The sequence below is a fragment of the Mus musculus genome, chromosome 19, assembly GCF_000001635.26.
Source record: "Mus musculus strain C57BL/6J chromosome 19, GRCm38.p6 C57BL/6J".
Lineage (NCBI taxonomy): Eukaryota > Metazoa > Chordata > Mammalia > Rodentia > Muridae > Mus > Mus musculus.
The window spans coordinates 34,149,819-34,172,226 of record NC_000085.6 but is presented as its reverse complement, the minus strand read 5'-3'; the positions used below and the strand labels follow the sequence as shown (position 1 = coordinate 34,172,226).

At 42.8% G+C, this 22,408-nt stretch overlaps 1 protein-coding gene across 1 annotated transcript in view; it reads left to right on the top strand.

Moving 5' to 3' along the window:
- The first annotated feature begins 6,185 nt into the window (after window positions 1-6,185).
- The window catches only part of Ankrd22 (ankyrin repeat domain 22), a 43,493-nt gene continuing 27,270 nt past the window's right edge, over window positions 6,186-22,408 (top strand). The window contains exon 1 of the mRNA NM_024204.6: window positions 6,186-6,472. Within this exon, the coding sequence (NP_077166.4) occupies window positions 6,452-6,472 (21 nt within the window). The 5' untranslated portion in view covers window positions 6,186-6,451. The remainder of the gene's footprint in view (window positions 6,473-22,408) is intronic.

Here is a 22,408-nt window from a genome sequence, read left to right as displayed (position 1 = left end):
ACTCAGTGGCCTTGGAGGGGCTCAGTGTTCACTGGGTCCATTCTTTCTGAGAAAGAATTCTTTACTTTAGGTGTTTGGGGAGAAAGAGGATTGATTTTTAAAATGTGCCTTGCCAAGGTCAGAGATGATGGTCCTAAATTGCCCAGATTCCTATCCTTGCTCTCTAGAAGCTGATCTACTTTCAACCCTTGGCAAATCCCAGATATTTCAACCCACCCCTTACCACACAGTAAAAAGTGGTATCCTGAGTGATTCTATCAAATCTATTTTCCTTTATCATTCATTAATTCAACCAAACTATTCAACCAACCAACTATTCACTGACTCACAGAAAACTTTTTATCATGTTCAACTTAAAACTGCTTTCACAATGCTGAGCATTGCAGCATACAGCATATTTGAAGGACAGAAACCAATACTTGGTCCATAGCCTCCATGTATAAGGTGCTTAGTCTACTGACTTACAGAAATTTTCTTTCATTTTTATCGATCGATCACTCGATCAATTGATTGATTCCTCTAGCTCAGGCTAGCCTTGAATTCATAAATGTAGCCTGTCTCAACCTTTCTGAATGCTGGGATTGCAAGTGTGAAATACTACCCCTAACTAGAAGACTTCTTTGATGTCCTTAATCTCTCTTTCTCACCTGTAGCTTTCATTTCTCATCTACAATTATGACTGGAGCCAAGTGTGTGATGAAATATTTAAAGAGGCTAATGAAACTGTGGCACATAGGAATTCTATGTGACACTTGATTTCTAACAAGTGCAGGGGGCAGCTCGCTCTTCCCTGTGTCAGAGCTGGTAAGTGCCACGACTTGTCTCACTCTATGAAACTGGCTTTCCTACGAAGCAGGCTCACAGTCTTGAGTCATCTAGCCACTTCCTGACAGGCTTATAGTTAAGTCATCTAGGAATTCCTGAGCCCCTGGAGGAGGAATGGAGTTTATATAGTAGGTAGCTGTCTGCAGAAACCTCCATCCAGTGTGACCAGACTCACCAGTAAAGAACTGATCAGCAATACAGTTACTTCCTAGTTTTAAATTTACTTAAATAATTAGCTATTTTCAGTTCTTTTGAGACAGAGCCTTAGGTGACCCAGGCTGGATTTAAGTTTGCAAGGTACTTGTGGCTGACTTTGAGCTCATGATTTTCCTACCTTAGTCTCCCAAATGCTGGGATTCTTGGTGTGAGCCAGGATGCCTGGCTCCTTTTTCTTTGTAAACCAAGAGTCATAAGTGAACATTTTTGCCTGAGATATGTTGACATATCGTAAGTTAAGAAATATAGGTCATAAACTGCAAGTGACCAGGAACCTTTGAATATAACATGTTCTCTTTGTTTTTCCCTTAGAACACATGATCATAATTGATGTGACTCCACGGAAGACAGTGGACGTGACACAGAATAAAACACACCACAGGATTCAGTAGATTTTGCCTAAGTGCTAAACTATGATGTGACCTATTTTACATTAAAATGTTTTAGTTTTGATATTTCTTGATTTAGGAGCTTGTTGACACTAGCTAACTGTTCAGTATCCTAAATTTCTTATTTTACTGGAAAGTTTTCAATTAATTAAAATTTGGTAAGATTGTTTTAATCTGGAAATGCTAAAACTGTTACATTAAAATGTTACAGTCACTCTAATGAATATTTTAGCAGAAACAGCTAGCAGGCCTTGTAAGTAATGATAAGCTTGTTTGATTTGTAAACACAAACATTTAAATTGGGATATTTATTATAAATTCTTATAGTAAGGAAAGTTTGAAGAAAAAGTAAAACTGAAAGCCAACCTTGTTGGAAACTGCCAGATTCCTTTTACATAACGAAGGCTTTCTCACAGGACAGATAATATGGCAGCAGTATGATTGCAACCAATGACTGCTACCATTTTGTCTCTGAGTGCCACAAGTAACCTTTCCCTGGCATGCCCTCCAAGGGCTCTTTGAACTGTTTATGATTTGTGACTGCCCAGGTTAAGAAGCACTTTTTCAATAAATAATGCCACCCGATTTCCCTTCTATACACTGAAATTTAAACGTAAGCCCTAGTCTGTGCTAAACAGTAGCAAACAACACTGGGGACATCTCTAGCTTTTTTTTTTTCCCCCTATGTTTTTGAGACAAGTTCTCAGTACTTTGCACAGGTTAGTCTGAGCTCTGTAGCTGAGGCTGGCTTTGAACTTGCTCTTCTGTCTCAGTCTCCCAAGAACCTGGGCTTGCATGCATATAACACCAGTTCCAGTGTTTAAATAAAGTCTTTAAGTGTGTTTGCTTTTTAAAAGGAGGCAAATCAATGTTTATTGATGCTATTTGGCCTCTGGATCCTGTACTTAATTTTCAGTTAAAAAACAAAATACAGGTTATTCATAAGAAAGAAAGAGGGTGGGCAGGGAAGAAGGGAGGGAGAGAAGAAGGGAGAAAGGAAGGAAGGAAGGAAGATGAAAGAAAGAGAATAAGCACCAAAAAAGAAAGAAAGAAAAGAAAAGAAAGAAAGAAAGAAAAGAAAAGAAAGAAAGAAAGAAAGAAAGAAAAAAAGTTGGGCGTGGTGGTGCACGCCTTTGATCCCAGCACTTGGTAGGCAGAGGCAGAGGCAGAGGCAGGCAGAATTCTGAGTTCGAGGTCAGCCTGGTCTACAGAGTGAGTTCCAGGACAGCCAGGACTACACAGAGAAACCCTGTCTCGAAAAAAAACCCAACTAACCAAACAAACAAACAAAAAAACAAAACAAAAAAAAAAAAAGAAAAAGAAAGAGAATAAGCTTTACTGATACAAGCAGATTTCTGATCTCATCATATTCCTTTACTTAGCCCCTTCTAATGGGAGCCATCAGATGGTGCTAGAGAACTCATGAACCTCCTGAGTGTCCACAAGCACTCTACTAAACCTCTCCTGGGGGAATTGCATGCCATACAGCTTACAGGAGCCTTTCTTCCCTCCAAGGGACTTGGTTGCTGGGCAGCCAGGGCTGTCCTCATCTATAGACAGGACAAGATGGAAGCTTCTAACTTTGAGACCTTGGTGTCTGATTCAGACATTATTTCTTGACAGAAAATAATTCTGGAGCTTTTTTTTCCTCAAGGGACTTTTCAGTGGTGGGTTCAGCTTGGCAATCAGGCTTTCTTCTGAGAGCATTTTTCTACATCACATTCTAACACCAACACCACTCGAATCCTTTTCTCTCACGTCTAACTGACCTATTACTTTAGACTTATTTTCTTACCACCATTGTGGAGACCACATGGTCTTGCTATAAGGAGTTATCCCATGTGCTGTGGTTTGCTCATCAGAGTCCCTGGTCTCTACCTGCCATACAACAACCTCCCAGGTGCTAGGTGTGACATCAAAGTACCGTTAGGCATTGCTGAAGGTCTTTAGTTTTTAGTGACATACATTGCATCTTTTAGCATAAAGTGTTATGCTTAGTTTCAGAAACGGTCAAAATGTAAATTCAACTCAACATATCTGGTAGTTCAGTGGTTGAGATCCAGTGACCTAGAGTTAACTGCGTTTTACAAGTTGCAGTGGGGTCAATCGCCTTTTGATTTGCTGTCAAAGCTAATTCTTCATGGAAACAGTTGATTTTTTTTTTTTTTTTTACAGTTATAAACTGTATATGGTTCCTTTAAAACTACATGGCATCAACAAAGGCAGGAGACTCCAACGAGATGAATTGTGGTCTTCAGAGAAAACCACTTAAATAAAGCTTTACCGTTCGGGGTGGAAGGCTTGGCCAAGGAGCCAGCACCAGCCTTGGCAGTGGGGCGGGGAAAGGAAGAGCTCTTTCTTCACAAGTTAGCTGACAGAATCTACAAGGAGTTGTTACAGGATTACAAAAGATTTGCTTCAGAGAATGAATTTCCCAGTAGAGAAAGGGTGAATTTTTTTTCCCCCTAAGCTGATTGTAAGATGTTTAAATGTATTAGGAAATAAAGGAAAGCTACAAAGGGGCTAATACAGGGCTACAAAAGACTTGCTTCAGAGAGACTTCCCAGTGGGGAAGGGGTGAACAAGGTTGTTTACGAGTATTAAGAAACAAAAGAAATACAAAATCAAACCACAACGAACAGGAAGCAAGAAGTGGCTGCAACCTCAGCCAACATTGATGGCAGACATCTGTTTCCTTTATGACTCCTGGGAGTCAGGCTTCAGTGGCAACTTTGTAGCAGAGGTGTGTAATTCTTCTTAGGTCAACCATAAGAGTAACTCCAGGAGGCTACAAATAGAGCTTAGTGTTAGAGTGCTTGCCTCGGATCCACTGACCCTGCAGGAAGCCACAACAAAGCAAAAGCCCCCCCTCTTCAGGCTTCAGAATGGCCATCACTGGGGTCAAAGAGGTTTCCTGACTACTGACTACGAACCCATTGAACATTCTCAGATGACTGAAAACCATATCTACCAGCTTGAGATTATGACGCTCTCTGAAGCAGTACTTCTAAGAGAAAATGTGAATAACTTGGTAGTACTCAAAGCACAGACCGATTATTCACACTTAAGGGATCTGGCGTATTAACATGCTTGATCAGATAAACTGACAATTCCATTTTAGAGGTATAATACAGGAATTGATTTTAGAACCACTATTGGAGTAATTAAAACAATTTAGCAGTTTTCAAGTGTCATAAGCATATTATGCCAGAAATATAGGTGAACACCCTTGCATATTTTCATATCATCCTTTATTACTAATATAACAAATCCACAAGGTATAACAGCTTTACTGGAAGCAATCCGTGAAAAGTTCTTTTTTCCATGTGACAAGCACAAATTGGAGTAATCTTAATTATTAATATCCTCAGATCACACATGATATGTCACATATATGATATGTGTATATGTAGTTTACAGAATGACTATGGATAGTTTAAAAGGCTGTTCAATGAGTTAGAAGTTTGAAAACTGCCATCAGATAGTCTATACAGGAAGACCCTGTGGTGGTGGTAGATATAGGCTATAGGGTTGGAGTAGAGCTTCAGAGATGAGACATGGGACCTAGGCCACAGAGTCGGGAGAGCAAAAGGTAGGAGTAGGCCCACACTAATGATAGGGAGATGAGTGGATAGAAATTTGCTGTTGTCTGCATCAATAATAAGGAGTGAGCTAAGGTGATGTCCTGGGGACAATCAAGAGTTCTGTTTCCATTGGTCTCTTCATAAACAGGGCAGGAGGTCAGATGGATGCTCTTTGAGGCATCACCATCCATCCAGGTGAGAGTGTAGCATCCATTCCTCAGTTTGGAGTGTCTGCTAAGTCCCCAACCTACTCCTCCGATCATGATCATAATATGCCCATGTGTTTCTGCGATCCCAGTTCACAGCGACCAATGTGCCTTTCCTCCTTTAAGGAGTAAACTACTTTTCAGTTAGGGCCTCTCAGGTCATGTCAGACAGCTGCTGTTGCTCCTGTGTCCAGCAAGATGAACAGTCATCCGCCATTCTCACAATGGAGTCAAATGTTGCTTGTAAACTGAAATCTGTCAGGGCAAGGCACGGTCTGAATAAAACAAGTGTCACACAACACAAAAGAACTTTGAGCAGGGTTTCAGCTGTTCCCTACAGCACCACGATAAGAGATTATAGTAGCGATGACTGCAGGCACAGAAGGTGCTAGTGGCAGCGGAGGAGGCTGAGTCACAGGTACCACAACAGATATAGCAGGAGTCAGGCCTGGTGCTCCACAGCACCTCAGAGTGATCTACTTTGCATCTTTTTTACTTATAAAAAAAGTATGAGAGAGGACTTTGAAGGTTCTCAGAAGAATGACATTAAAACATATAGAAATGCTAATTACTCTCACTTGACCATTATATATAATACTTTTTGAATTATCATATAATACTGAATACATGTGTATAATTACCACACATCAATTAAAATAATTAAAAAAACTATTAAGTTAAGTTTAATTTATTAACTTACAGGGCCCTTTAAGTGTCTGGGGGAAAGGTGTAACTTGCTAGCCATGACTTTAAGGATTATTTACCTAACTAGATCCCGTGACTCTCACTAATGAGTTGGCTGACTATGATGGCCACTGAATGCTGGATTTCAATTCAGAAATTGCGTAAGTACAGAGTCCTGTTTTGAACTCTTCCTGCTGGCCTAAGAAGTTCCTCCTCCCAGCACCCCACCTGTGCTTCCTTTTTTACTGCCGCCTCCACTGGCAGAGGTACATGACTCAGAAACCGGTTCCCCTGGCTGTAACAGTGATACAGCTGGGATCATTACCTGTAAGCCAATGCCTTCTCTTCATAGCCTGTCTCTCTACAAGGTGTGTTGCTGTCACAGACTGCTGAAAAGGCATTCCCAGGTGTGGAAAGAGAGGGCTCGCCACCAGCTTGGACTTCCAGGGACCTTATTTTCCTGGAAGAAATTTAATATTAATTAGAAACGCCTCTAGAAGATTCACTACTGCATTGTAGAGAGGGTGCGAATCCAGGAAGGACCGGGATGGGAATCCTATATTCTGAGGTAAGTCATAATTCTGAACATAGGAGTCCGAAGGGGCTAAAAATTTCTTTTGTTTTTCCACGATTAATTGTCTATCCCTGTTATCATGACTTATTTTCAATTCTATTTAGTGTTCCTTGTGAGTATTAAGTCAGGAAAGATCTCTTGTGATCCTAAGATATTTAGGGTTTATTTTTTGTTTTGCTTTGTTTGTTTTGGTATCTTAACACAAGTTAGACTGAAATAATAAGTTTTAGCTAGACTCAAGTTGAGAGTGATGGGATACATATTTTCTGACATCCTAATTGCAGAGGTGATACCGAAAAACGGGGCTGTAGCTATATTGTGTCTCAGTGAAATACACGAGGGCAAGAGAAACTCATACCTAATTGGATTTTCTAAAAAGCCAAATGATTGGCAAGCTTTTCATGGAACCCATGACTACAACAACACCTTGAAGCTTATTATGTGGAAGGAAGTTCACCTTTGGCAATTATTAATATAGGTTATCACCGTATAGACACAATGACAGGAAGTACCGCTTTGATATCTGGACTATTTCCTCTTGATAGCTGTCAGGACATTTTTCTACATTGAACATAGCTTACTACAATCAAATACATTTTCAATGTTTCAAAGGGTGATGTTTGAATAAGAGTATCAGAGGCACAGTAATGTTGTTGTGGTAGTGGTTCTTCTTCTTCTTCTTCTTCTTCTTCTTCTTCTTCTTCTTCTTCTTCTTCTTCTTCTTCTCCTTCTTCTCCTTCTCCTTCTCCTTCTCCTTCTCCTTCTCCTTCTCCTTCTCCTTCTCCTTCTTCTTCTTCTTCTTCTTCTTCTCCTCTCATTATTATTATTATCATTATTATTATTCATAACTTACTCCTTGTCTGACATAATTAACTTGCTAATCAGCATTCCATTCTCTAAGCTCAAGGGAGCCTCATTGATTTGGATCTGCTAGCATGAAAGGTGGTTGTTTGGTGCCTGCTTCCAATGAACATGTGCAAGCATGAATTTGCGACTGTGTGCACTTAAGTGTGTGAGTGCCTTTACTAAAGGCATTGTCTGCTTATTTCACCGTCCTGGGAATATCTTGCTCTGTGATTTTGATCTCACCAAGAAGTCACGTACATATGAGGATGTTAAAAGATATAATGTGAATTAACATTCTACTCTGGTAAATTTTCTAAGTGTCAGGGAGAGAAAATCATTCATAGTGAATTCTCTAGGACACTCACTCCAGAGTTCTGACTCACCTCATGTAGGGTCCACAAAACTAGTTTTGACAAGAATTCCAGCCATAACCTGTTCACCACCATCCTGAAAGTCAGAACTCCTGCTCAGGGTGGCTTTCTTTTTAGACTTTTATGTGCATGGAGATGAGCCCAATCTTGTTTAAGTGTAGATTAAAATCATGCATTGTGGCCCCCTAATTCTCTGTATATGTGGATGGTCCCTTAAACAGTACTATGGTTAGCCTAGGTTGTGGGGACAGCTGCAGTTTTTTGTGACTACCAGAGAACCGAGCAGTGCAATTACATGTCAGTTTGGTGTTGATTTGTCAAGCAAGGCAAGTTTAGGCCAGGTTAGGCACGTTTAAGTACTTCCAAGAAGAGCTGATAATTGCTCCCAAAGTGACATCAATATTTAACTTTTCAGCTATGTCAATGACAAAATAAGTTGGAGGTTTTTTTTTTTTTTTTTTTTTTTTAATTCTGTTGCATTGTTTTTTAAACGAAAGATTCATTTAGTTCACTACAAGGGACCTAGGACTGGGGCACAACATATAGTAACATGAACGTTTCTATAAAATCTTAAAAGTACACCCCTATACACACACCACTAAAGGATCCCATAGGTAATTCTTCAAAGCTCAAGGTTAGTATTGATCACAAACAGTGTGTGATAGGTTATTTCTCCACTGGTGAAATGAGCCAATTCAAGTCAGACTAAAATATACTATTAGGAAACTGCTCTGGGCACGTTCACTGGCCCCAAGGATTGAGGCCAGGGAGTCGCCATAGAAGAGGGGGGCTGAGGGGGAAGAGAAAGAGAAAGGATGCCTGCATAGATAGAGAGGAGGAGGAGGAGGAGGAGGAGGAGGAGGAGGAGGGAGACCAAAATGTCTGGCTTATATAAGGAAGAACCTGGGGGGGGGGGTGCATGGGGGAAGGGCAGCCCAGTACCTGGACTGGAAAGTTCAGGGTTGGAGGCAGGGTATGCCGGGTAGGGACTGAGGGATGCTGAGAAAACCTGGAGGTCAAATCTGCTTTGATATGTAAAATATGCATCTCAGTCCCTGTCCTAGATCTGAGGACAGCCAGGGCTATACAGAGAAACCCTGTCTCAAAAACAAACAAACAAACAAAACAAAACAAAACAAACACTGACCTGATTCTCACACTTCATTTCTAAACCTTAGCTCCTTTTCTTAACCCTCACTGTGTGTCAGTCACTATGGGGACTTCGCCCTTGTTCTAGGTGTTCACCCCTTACAGAAGTCTAGTGTAAGGGAAGCAGCGCTCTAGTTAGGGAGACTCAACCATCTCCCTTGGAAAAAGGGCCTGGGAGCCACTTGTGGTTCTGGACACTTGTGCTGTAGGAAACACTAAAGAGATTTCTGAGAAATAATCCTGAGGAATGGGATGTACCATCCAAAAGGCAGGATAACGGGGAGGAGGTAACCTGAAAGTAGAAGGGACAGGTGGCCTGACCAGAGACACCAGCTCAAGAAAACTCTGGGGAAAACCAATCTTGGATACTTCCTCTCCTGGAAACTGGAGGAATCACCTGCTTTCTATCATAAGTGTAATTCAAAACAGTGAAGCATGCCAATATGACAGACAGGAAGTGGGCTGGGAAGTGGTCCTCTAGGTGCAGTGGCCAGGAACCTGTCTTGTGGCTGACCCGTGTCGCTGAAACTACCACATAGTCTTCTAGATCCCAAGACCTTCGAAGACCCGAGAACAGGTAAGAGTATAGAATATTCAAGAACAGCTGGCTCGAATGTTGTAAACAAAGAAAGGAGTAGTGGGTGAGTTTAAGAGAAAAGCTAGCTCAGGTTCTGTTAATTCTGTAGTTTAGTCTTTCAGCTGTACTTAGCCTGGCTGTAGGTGGTGCCATCCACAGACCCATAGATCTGGCTACCTCCCCTCCCCTGCACTGGGACTGTAAATGAGTAATATCATAGCTAGGTTTGTTTTTGTTTTTGATGTGAGTTCTGAAAGTGACATCCACTTCTTCATGCTTTCAAGGCATTTGAGCTCATCTCTCCAGCCCCATCATCAGAAACCATTTTAATAGAAACAAAAAAATCACACCTATCAAATTGGAAAGTGCTTAAACCTTTTAAATAAAATACTATGATAAATAAAATACTGTGGACATTTAAAGCAGCACACACAGGACAGATTACAGGTTTAGGTAATGTCAGTTAAGCACGCATGTCAGGAAGAGCAACTGCTGTCACAGGAAGGTTTTTAGTTCTTTGTAAAAACATGACACCCAGGAAACTTTGCATGACTTTAAACTGAAGTGGTCAGGCTGTCACCGGGTGAGAAATGGGACCTAAGCTTGCACAGGGTCCCAGGGCCACATCACTGTAATTCAACAATCCTTCAGTGATTTGTTCATCCCTCAAATGAGAATATATAAAAATAAGTCCGAGAGCTTCCTCTAAGACCAGAATAGCCTAAGCCCCGTGGTTCTTTGAAACTTACGCAGAAAACACTTTTCATTTCTCTTCCCTTAACTGTTCTTTAAATTAAATACAAACTAATCTGTGCCCCAGGGAAACCTGAATGGGTTTCAACTTTAAACTTTCCAACAGAAAAACATTTTTAAAATGTCATTGTCTTGGAATAGTCCAATTATTGTCAGAGGGTATTCATGCCCTTTGTAAATAGTTTACCCCATTATGAAAACTGATCGAATTTAAACAATCCTTGAAGCACTCAATGAGAATTATTCTGGGTAGAATTTTGCAGTTTGCTTCAAGAAAGGCAAGGTGCAATACTGGCACAGTCTCAGATTCTCGAGAGGGTTCCCTTTCTTTGCCTGTTAATGAATTAAAAGACATGGAACAGGTGGCCCCTGAGAAGTCTCATTCATCACAAACGGCAGCAGCCAGAGTCAGAAGGTGAAGAAAGGCATTTACTGCAGGGTGAGGATATAGTTACACATAGCAGATGCACAGAGAAAAAGACCATAGACAAAGCCAACCCAGAAGGGGAAGCCAAAATTCCAGCCTTTTCTCAATGTCTGTTTTTGGTTTTGTTGTTGTTGTTGTCATTTGAAAGTTTCTGAAGAGTTTTCCTCTCTTAAGGATTGGTTAGTTTGAAGATTAGTTAATTGGCCCACAACTGTTGTGTAACAAGTCCTGATCCTGGCCTTGAACTTGTTGATCCAGACCACGTCACAGGGGTGGACAAAAGCCCTCAAGGCTTTGCCTAAAGCTATCAGGCTTTTAGCTCGATCAGGAAGGTGAGGAAGAAGTCAGCCATCTTGGAAGTTTGTTTACTTTATTACCTAGGCAACAGGGTGGGGTGGAGTGGGGGTGGGGCTTTCCTTATCTGTCTGCCCACCAGGGAATCTAACTCCTAGTCTGTAGTGGCTATTCCTGGTTGTCAACTTGACAATATTTGGAATGAACTACAATCCGGAATTGGAAGGCTCACCAGTGACCCTTATCTGGAGGCTTGGAGATCCTTATCTGGATCTTGGTTTGAAGATCTTGAGCCATAGTGGCTATGGATTCCAGAAGATTGAATCTCCGAGTTAAGGAACACACCTTTAATCTGGGCTATGCCTTTCATCTGGGATTAAAGGTGTGGTGGAACACACCTTTAATCTGGGCTACACCTTTTGCTGGAGACAATATAAGGACATTGGAAGAAGGGAGTCTAGCTCTTGCTCTTGCTCCTTCGCCTGCTTGCCGTGTGAGACTGAGTAACTGCTAGATCCTTGGATTTCCATTCACAGCTGCGACTGAACAATTGTAAGGAATTGGGCTGCCGACTGTAAGTTATCAATAAATTCCTTTACTAACTAGAGACTATCCGTAAGTTCTGTGACTCTAGAGAACCCTGACTAATACAGAAGTTGGTACCAGGAGTGGTTCTAGAGTAACAGAAGTACAAGGATGAATCTTTTAAAATTCTGGAATTGGCTTGTTGATCCACCAGCACTTTCAACTATTGAAACCTCTACAGATTCTCTCCCTCCTGGGAGCTCAGAGAATTTTGAAGACCCATGGTTGAAACTATATTCCGAACTTAAAGAAGCTAATGCCCTTGATTTTCTTAATGAATTAGGTGATTCAGTGCACAAAGCTTTCTACAAGATGGGGAAAAAATCGAAAAATGATTTTACTGGCTGGCTGCTCTTAGTATCTGTGAAAAAAATGATGAATGAAAGGAAGGAGTTGTGTGATAAAATCGAAAGGCTCCAGACACAAGTAAACAATCTAAAAGTTGCTAAGTGTGTCCTTGAGGAGAATCTTCTCTCTTGTAGCAATAGAGCTCAAGTTGCAGAAAATCAAACGGAAACTCTCATTGTAAGATTGGCTGAACTACAGCGAAAATTCAAGTCTCAGCCTCAGAGTGTGTCGACAGTTAAAGTAAGGGCTCTAATTGGCAAAGAATGGGATCCTACAACATGGGATGGGGATGTGTGGGAAGACCATGTTGAAGCTGAGAATTTTGAATCCTCAGATTCTCAAGGGTTTGCCCCACCTGAGGAAGTAGTACCCTCAGCCCCACCTCTTGAAATAATGCCTTCCCCACATGAGGAAATTAATTTTGCAGAGTCTGCTCACGGCCCACCAATAGTTTCTTCTAGACCTGTAACCAGACTCAAAGCAAAACAGGCTCCTAGAGGGGAGGTAGAAAGTGTAGTCCATGAGGAAATTCGCTACACTACTAAGGAGCTTAATGAGTTTGCTAATTCATTCAAGCAGAAACCTGGTGAATATGTGTGGGAATGGATTTTAAGGGTGTGGGATAAGGGTGGAAGGAACATAAAACTAGAGCAGGCTGAGTTTATTGACATGGGTCCTCTGAGTAGAGATTCTAGGTTTAATACGGAAGCTCGCATAGTTAAAAAAGGTGTCAAAAGTTTGTTTGAATGGTTGGCTGAGGTGTTTATCAAAAGATGGCCTACTGGAAATGACTTGGAGATGCCTGATATTCCATGGCTTAGTGTTGATGAAGGGATTTTAAGACTTAGGGAAATTGCAATGCTAGAGTGGATATATTGTGTAAAGCATAATTGTCCACAATGGGAAGGTCCAGAAGATATGCCTTTCACCAGCTCTATAAGACGCAAATTGGTGAGAGGGGCACCAGCACATTTGAAGGGTTTTGTTCTTTCCCTTTTCCTTGTGCCAGATCTTAGCATTGGAGATGCTTCTGCTCAATTAGATGAATTAAATTCACTGGGTTTAGTTGGATTCCGAGGTAACAAGGGCCAGGTGGCAGCATTGAATCGCCCGAGACAAGGTGATTCTAGTTATTATAATGGACAGCGTAGACAAAAGAATGTTTATAATAACATACCCAGCAATGGTCAGCACAGGAGAGGTGAAATTTATAATGGCATGACTCGGTTGGACCTTTGGTACTGGCTAACCAATCATGGTGTTTCCAGGAATGAAATACATAGGAAGCCTACTGCATATTTGTTTGATCTGTATAAGCAGAAAAATTCTCAAACAAATGAAAGAAAGGCTACATTAGATCGTGGTAAACAGCCAAATGAAAGAAAGGCTACATTAGATCGTGGTAAACAGCAATCTCGGCCAGTGAATCAATTTCCAGACTTGAGACAGTTTGCAGATCCAGAACCCCTTGAATGAAGGGGTGGCCAGGTTCCGCTGAGGAAGGATCTTGATAAGACACTCAAAGGTTTTGCTGTTACCCTTTCTCCAGTTCTTCCCCAGAGGGACCTACGGCCTTTTACAAGGGTAACTGTACACTGGGGAAAAGGAAATAATCAGACTTTTCGGGGTCTGCTGGATACTGGTTCTGAGTTGACACTGATCCCAGGGGATCCCAAGAAACATTGTGGCCCTCCAGTTAAAGTAGGGGCTTATGGAGGGCAGGTGATTAATGGAGTTTTGACTGATGTCCGACTCACAGTAGGTCCAGTAGGTCCCCGGACACATCCTGTGGTGATTTCCCCAGTTCCAGAATGTATAATTGGGATAGATATACTCAGAAATTGGCAGAATTCTCATATTGGTTCCCTGAACTGTAGAGTGAGGGCTATTATGGTTGGAAAGGCCAAATGGAAGCCTTTAGAGTTGCCTTTGCCAAAGAAAATAGTGAATCAAAAACAGTATCGTATTCCTGGAGGCATTGCAGAAATTACTGCCACTATCAAGGACTTGAAAGACGCAGGGGTGGTGGTTCCCACCACATCTCCGTTTAACTCTCCTATCTGGCCAGTGCAGAAAACAGATGGATCATGGAGAATGACAGTTGATTATCGAAAACTAAATCAGGTAGTAACTCCAATTGCAGCTGCTGTACCAGATGTAGTTTCGTTACTTGAGCAAATTAACACATCTCCTGGCACCTGGTATGCGGCTATTGATCTGGCAAATGCCTTCTTCTCAGTACCTGTCCATAAGGACCACCAGAAGCAATTTGCTTTCAGTTGGCAAGGCCAACAGTATACCTTCACAGTTTTGCCTCAAGGATATATTAACTCTCCTGCCCTGTGTCATAATTTAGTTAGAAGGGATCTTGATCGTTTGGATCTTCCACAAAATATCACATTGGTGCACTATATTGATGACATTATGCTGATTGGACCAAGTGAGCAGGAAGTAGCAACCACTTTGGACTCATTGGTAACACATATGCGTACCAGAGGATGGGAAATAAATCCAACCAAAATTCAAGGACCATCTACCTCAGTGAAATTCTTAGGAGTCCAATGGTGTGGGGCATGCAGAGATATTCCTTCTAAGGTGAAAGATAAGTTATTGCACTTGGCCCCTCCTACAACCAAGAAAGAAGCACAACGTTTAGTGGGTCTATTTGGATTCTGGAGACAACACATCCCTCACTTGGGTGTGTTACTTAGGCCTATTTACCAAGTGACTCGGAAAGCTGCTAGCTTTGTGTGGGGCCTGGAACAGGAGAAGGCCCTTCAACAGGTCCAGGCTGCTGTGCAGGCTGCTCTACCACTTGGACCATATGACCCAGCAGATCCGATGGTACTTGAGGTGTCTGTGGCTGATAGAGATGCTGTTTGGAGCCTCTGGCAGGCCCCTGTAGGTGAATCACAGAAAAGGCCTTTGGGATTTTGGAGCAAAGCTCTACCATCATCTGCAGACAACTATTCTCCCTTTGAAAAACAGCTCTTGGCCTGCTATTGGGCCTTAGTGGAAACTGAACGTCTGACAATAGGACACCAAGTCACTATGCGACCTGAACTACCCATCATGAGCTGGGTACTATCAGACCCTGCAAGTCATAAAGTGGGACGTGCACAGCAGCAGTCTATTATCAAATGGAAGTGGTATATACGTGATCGGGCCAGAGCAGGTCCTGAAGGCACAAGCAAGTTACATGAAGAAGTTGCTCAAATGCCTATGGTTTCTACTCCTGTTACAATGCCATCTGCTGCCAAGCATGCACCTATAGCCTCATGGGGTGTTCCCTATGATCAACTGACCGAAGAGGAGAAGACTAGAGCCTGGTTTACTGATGGCTCTGCACGTTATGCAGGCACCACCCAGAAGTGGACAGCTGCAGCATTACAACCCCTTTCTGGGACAACCTTGAAAGACACAGGTGAAGGGAAATCTTCACAGTGGGCAGAACTTCGGGCAGTACACATGGTATTACAGTTTGTTTGCAAGAAGAAATGGCCAGATGTACGATTATACACTGACTCATGGGCTGTAGCCAATGGATTGGCTGGATGGTCAGGGACTTGGAAAGATCACAATTGGAAAATTGGTGAGAAAGACATCTGGGGAAGAAGTATGTGGATAGATCTCTCCAAATGGGCAAAGGATGTGAAGATATTTGTGTCCCATGTAAATGCTCACCAAAAGGTGACTTCAGCTGAGGAGGAGTTCAATAATCAAGTGGATAAGATGACCCGTTCTGTGGACAATCAGCCTCTCTCCCCAGCCATCCCTGTCATTGCTCAATGGGCACATGAACAAAGTGGCCATGGTGGTCGAGATGGAGGTTATGCTTGGGCTCAGCAACATGGGCTTCCACTCACCAAGGCTGACCTGGCTACAGCTGCTGCTGATTGCCAGATCTGCCAACAGCAGAAAACAACACTGAGCCCCAGATATGGCACCATTCCTCGAGGTGACCAGCCAGCAACCTGGTGGCAGGTTGACTACATTGGACCACTTCCTTCGTGGAAAGGACAGCGTTTTGTTCTTACTGGAGTAGATACTTATTCTGGTTATGGATTTGCCTTTCCTGCACGTAATGCCTCTGCTAAAACCACCATTCACGGACTGACAGAATGCCTCATCTATCGTCATGGTATTCCACACAGTATTGCTTCTGACCAAGGAACTCATTTCACAGCCAGAGAAGTACGACAGTGGGCTCACGATCATGGAATTCACTGGTCTTACCACATTCCCCATCATCCTGAAGCAGCTGGGCTGATAGAAAGATGGAATGGCCTTTTGAAGACGCAGTTACAGCGCCAATTAGGTGGTAACAGCTTGGAAGGCTGGGGCAGAGTTCTTCAGAAGGCAGTATATGCTTTGAATCAGCGCTCGATATATGGTACAGTTTCACCCATAGCCAGGATTCATGGGTCCAGGAATCAAGGGGTGGAAAACGGAATAGTTCCACTTACTATCACTCCTAGTGACCCTCTAGGAAAATTTTTGCTTCCTGTCCCCATAACTCTAGGTTCTGCTGGCTTAGAAGTTTTGGCTCCAGAGAGGGGAGTGCTCCTACCAGGAGCTACAACAAACATTTCATTGAACTGGAAGCTCAGACTTCCCCCTGGTCATTTTGGGCTTCTAATGCCCTTAAACCAACAGGCTAAAAAAGGAATAACAGTGTTAGGAGGGGTGATAGATCCAGATTACCATGGGGAAATTGGATTACCTCTTCACAATGGTGGTAAGCAAGATTATGTCTGGAGTGCAGGAGATCCCTTAGGGCGTCTCTTAGTACTACCATGTCCTGTGATTAAAGTCAATGGGAAACTACAACAGCCTAATCCAAGCAGGATGACAAAGGACGCAGACCCATCAGGAATGAAGGTATGGGTCAATCCTCCAGGAAAAGAGCCAAGACCTGCTGAGGTGCTGGCTGAAGGTGAAGGAAATACAGAATGGGTAGTAGAGGAAGGTAGTTATAAATACCAATTAAGGCCACGTAACCAGTTGCAGAAACGAGGATTATAAAGTAATATGAATGCCCATTGTAAATTTACTAATGCGTTTGCGATTGTACGAGGGATAGTTATATCATGTTAGGCGTATTTACAACCTTGTTATTGTTTCATGTGAACATGAGATATTATTTGTGTCAAGTTGACAAGGGGTGGATTGTAGTGGCTATTCCTGGTTGTCAACTTGACAATATTTGGAATGAACTACAATCCGGAATTGGAAGGCTCACCAGTGACCCTTATCTGGAGGCTTGGAGATCCTTATCTGGATCTTGGTTTGAAGATCTTGAGCCATAGTGGCTATGGATTCCAGAAGATTGAATCTCCGAGTTAAGGAACACACCTTTAATCTGGGCTATGCCTTTCATCTGGGATTAAAGGTGTGGTGGAACACACCTTTAATCTGGGCTACACCTTTTGCTGGAGACAATATAAGGACATTGGAAGAAGGGAGTCTAGCTCTTGCTCTTGCTCCTTCGCCTGCTTGCCGTGTGAGACTGAGTAACTGCTAGATCCTTGGATTTCCATTCACAGCTGCGACTGAACAATTGTAAGGAATTGGGCTGCCGACTGTAAGTTATCAATAAATTCCTTTACTAACTAGAGACTATCCGTAAGTTCTGTGACTCTAGAGAACCCTGACTAATACATAGTCTCTTACTACTTCCAGCAGTGTTAATTTTACTATGCCTCAAAGAGACTCACAGAGCAGATTTTTTCCATAGTTTACATTTGGCTTCATGGTTTCCTAGCTTTGAGCACCTTGCTCGGGCCACTCTTCCTACTAGACCACGTGTCTAACTTTGCTCTGGTCCTCCCTTCTCCATCCTGCTAATTTAACAGTGAGGCATAGTAAGCCACCTAGCTGACAGACAGGTTTCCCAACTTTTACTCTGGGCCCCTTCACACAACCCTTCTCCAGCCATAGACTTGCTGAAGAAACTCCTGCACCAGCTCAGGCAGCTGTCAGTGATGACTGCCTCCATGCTTGGTGATTAAAACCATTTGGTGTTTTTATCGAGCCCAGACACTAGTCATTAGGAATTCACCATTCCCTCCACCCATGCTTTGGGAGTCTCTTCTATATTGTCCTCCACCCTACCTCCTGTGTGATTAACCCGTTCATGTAGGTAAACATCAATGCTATTTCTCTATCAACCCATGTCTACCAAGCCATATACTTTGTGACAAACATCTATTAAAATGAAGTGTGGTGACCGAAGGATTTTTTTTTTCTGGTCAAAAAATACTTTAGCCAATATACAGTTCTCTCTACTGATTTTACCTGTCTTTTCTCCATTGATTTGGGGCCAAAATTTTCCTTCTGGATCATCAGACTAACTCATTTTTGCCCTGTCCTGTTATTTTTGCACTCTCTTTCAGCAACCATCTCCTATTTCATAGCCATTCATGTGCATGCTAATTGGACCCTTATGCTTCAATAATTAGAAAAGTGGCTAGCACTAATTGAAGATTCTGGATGACTCAGCCCCAAACAAACTGCTTCATCCACATGGTCGGTCGGGTTTAGTTCTTTCTACAACATTATGAGAAGGAACAGTTAGTGGATGGAGGAGGAAACTCAGCAGAAGTATTTAAAGTGTTTAGATAAATTAACAAGTAACACTTTGGCAAGGAGGGAGAGGGAAGCCTAGAGCATGGTAAGCTCACATCTGAAGCTTGTATTCCTAGTCACGTGAGAGCACCATTTCCCACCCAAATGTGCAGAATCCTGGCTGGACCCTATATGTTACACACTCTCTAGCTTTTCCTGGATATTTGCCCTGCTAAGCTTCCTCTCCCTGATAGTTGTTCAAAGACAGTTTAATGAGTGTTATGAAATTCAATGCAGCTGGTGTGTGTGTGTGGGGGGGGTATCTTTAGCGGGTCTAAATCAAGATGGACCCCTCAGAAATTACACCATGTAACAAACCTGGTGTAACAGAGGTTTATTGAGGGGAAGAGAGAGGAGTGAGGACCTGGGGAAAGCGTAGAGGCAGAAAGCCAAGATGGGAAGCAGAGTTATGAGGGTAGAGAGACTGGGGATGGGGGGCGGGAGAGGAGAAGGGGAGAGGGGAAGGGAGAGGGGAAGGAAAGAGAAGGGGAGAAGAGAGAAGGGAGGGGAGAAGGAGAAGGGAGAGAGGAGGGGAGAAGGAAGGGGAGGAGGAGAGGGGAAGAGGTGAGAAGGAGGGGGGATGGGGAGGGAAAGTGGAGGGGGGAGGAAGAGGGGAGAGAGAGGGAGAGAGAGAGAGAGAGAGAGAGAGAGAGAGAGAGAGAGAGAGAGAGAGAGAGAGAGAGAGAGAATGTGTGTCAGCTGTGCTTCATAGCTTAGGTCATGTCCCTATCACTTCTGAGCTATGCAACTTTGGATAAGGAGACAATCTCTCCTCCTTTTACCTGTGCTGAGTGAGTAGAAAAACCCTACCTTATAGGGCTGTTTTGAGGACCTCAGGAATAGTTGAGATATCCAATATGTGTTTGTTCTTTTTAGAATTCATTCATTGATTCATTTACTCACAAAGAACATGTTGAATGCTTATTGGGTCCCACACTATGCTAGATGCTGCAATACGACAAGAAAGCATAGACAACAATAATTGGTGTTGTGTTTTTAGGTGCTGTGACAATCACAGATCAATAATTAATAATGTATTTGCTCACTGTTTGGAAAGGAAAAGGTCTGAGACTGAGGGTCAGTATCCACCGAGGGCTCCATTGTTCCACGTGCAGCTTAGGTGTGTGTGTTGGGGGGGGGGGGTGATGTGGAGGCTGGACAGGCGAGACGGGGATAACACAGTCACCTGTAGAGAGTAATGAACTGGGGTGTGAGTCCTGAGGACAGCAGAGAGTTGGTGCTGGGCATACAGGGGAATTTTAGAGTTTTAGAAGTCATTTTTTCAGGTGGGGTTACTCTAAGCTAAAATGCCTTGAGGTTGCAGGAACTTTAATAACATTGAACAGCTTTTCTTTCTGCTCAAATGGGTACTTCTGTCTTCTTGTTACTTTCCACTTTGTCAGCAATTTTCGTTGTAATTTTAATTTTTTATCTAACATAGCAAACTGTATACTTAAGAAGTACAGTGGGATAATTTGACTTGTGTGCAATGTATGGTGACCAAATCAGGTTTCTATTAAATATGTATCATTTCATTATGTGGGGAACCTTGGAATCCCTATTGTCTACTTATTTATAAAATATATAACAAGTTGCTTAAAGCTGTAACCACCCTCACATGCTGGTAGAATTCTGCTTCCTGTGTGCTTTTCTGACACTGATCTGCCCCCTACTGGAAACAGTGCAAAACAGCAGGAAATCTTTTGGGTTCCACTTGAGTGTGGCATACATTATCCTGGTAAATTATCCTATGCTATTTAAGTTCATTGAGGAGCTGGCCCTGGAAGTGGAATTGCCCCTCCCATATTTGAGTCACAATCCTGTTTGTCTCTAAGTGTTCTTCCAAGACCCCTTGTCCGGGCACAGTTTGGCCCAGCTGGCTCTGTTAATGAAAGAAAGAAGAATGTCAAAAAAGCTCAAGGCTGAAACTTTGTGACCAGCAGAGGATACTGTTGTTTATCTCATGGTATAAAATGCCTATGGCTTGGTGGGAAACAAGCTGAAACCGGAAGTTCAGCCATGGAAGGCTCATTTATGGAGAGAGCTCAGTTGGGATGTGTTCCCCACCTCCCCTCTGCTAAATACCTCACTGCAGAAACACTATTGTCTCATTATTTTATTCTTTTTCCTTTTCTTTTTCATCCTCCTCCTCTTCTTTGTTTTTCAAGACAGGGTTTCTCTGCTTATCCCTGGCTGTCTTGGAACTCACTATGTAGACCAGGTTGGCCAAGAACTCAGAGATCCACCTGCCTCTGCCTCCCAAGAGCTGGGATTGGAGGGAAGTGCACTCCTGGGCCAAGGTCAACAGCCTTTAAGGGATGCCTGGTACCATATTAAGTTTCTTTAGCTCTCACAGGGGAGCAATGTTGTGAGTAAATTATATAAGTTCTCTTGGTACTCTGGAGGGAATGTCACTAATAGACTGAGATGGAGCAGGGAATAAGCCTAGTGCCATCAAGTTAGGGCTGGTTATCAAATTCCCATAATGCCTACTACAAAAGGGCTGCACATCCTAATCCTAATCCTTTCAAACAGCTACGGAGAACTGGAAACAACTGCCGCTAATCACCAGTTATCTGGTGTTCTGTAGGGAACGTGGTCCAGCATCATGAAATCTATAATAATTCAAAGAGAAGCAAGAAGGCGAATTAAAATGGTTTAAAAATTGAACAAGAGAATATATGAAAGGAAAAGTATCAGTGCCGGACACGCCAAGGCCATGTTCTTAACACAAAGCAGATTCATTAAACCCAGAGAGAAAAAGGGCAGGGGATAAGAGACAGAGCCAGGAGATAGAGGATGAGGGAGAAGGGAACAAGGGAGACGGAGAAGAAGTATTTGTCCCTGGAGGTCAAAGGACTGCCTCAGGATAGAGAGGAGCCAGATGTGGCCCATAGGCAAAGAGCAGTTTATAAAGGTAAAGGGGGAAACCCCATGTTAGGATGAAGTGTTTAATTTTAATTGGGCTTGTTAATTAGGTGAGCCAACAGGGGCTTTTGATTGCTGGACTTCAATTCTTAATGATAGCTGGACCTCAGGAGGAAGAAGTAGCCAAATAAGGGAATAGACCTTGATGGTTAACTTTAAGACTGTAATCTAATGGGTTTAACAAGGTAGAGGGAATTGGGGAGAAGAGCCATGTCATGTTACAGCTTCCCAGATTCCCTTCAATTCAGCTTTAAGATGACCTACTCCCGGCTCGTCACAGCAAACCCAGTCTTCTAGAAGCACAGAAAAAAAGAGAATGCATCCATAACTTTAAAGAGGAATTTTTTTTATTAGATTAGTTTACACAGTTAGAGGCTGAAAATCCCGCAAGGCAACGTGTAGGCTACAGAGCCTGGAGGACCAAGGGCAGCTAAGTTCAAGGAATTGGACACCAGCAAACAAAAGCAAACCCGAGGAGTCAATGATACAGCCCAAGATGAAACCAGGGCCTAGAAGTCCCCAGGAGGGACCCTGTGGTAATCTGCATTTTTATATTTGCGTGTGCATATGTGCATGTGTGTGTGTGTGTGTGTATTAGTCAGGGTTTTACTGCTGTGAACAGACACCATGACCAAGGCAAGTCTTATAAAAAAGAACATTTAATTGGGACTGGCTTACAGGTTCAGAGGTTCAGTCCATTATCATCAAGGTGGGAGCATGGCAGCATCCAGGCAGGCATGGCGCAGGCAGAGCTGAGAGTTTTCTGTCTTCATCCAAAGGCTGCTAGTGGAAGACTGACTTCCAGGCAACTAGAATGAAGATCTTAAGACCACAGTGGCACACCTACCCCAACCTGGTCACACCTATTCCAACAAGGCCACACCTCCAAATGGTGCCACTCTCTGGTCCAAGAATATACAAACCATCACAGTGTGTGTGTGTGTGTGTGTGTGTGTGTGTGTGTGTGTGTGTGCGCGCGCGCGCGCGTGCTCACATGTGCCCGTGCTATAGTGCAGGTGTGGAGG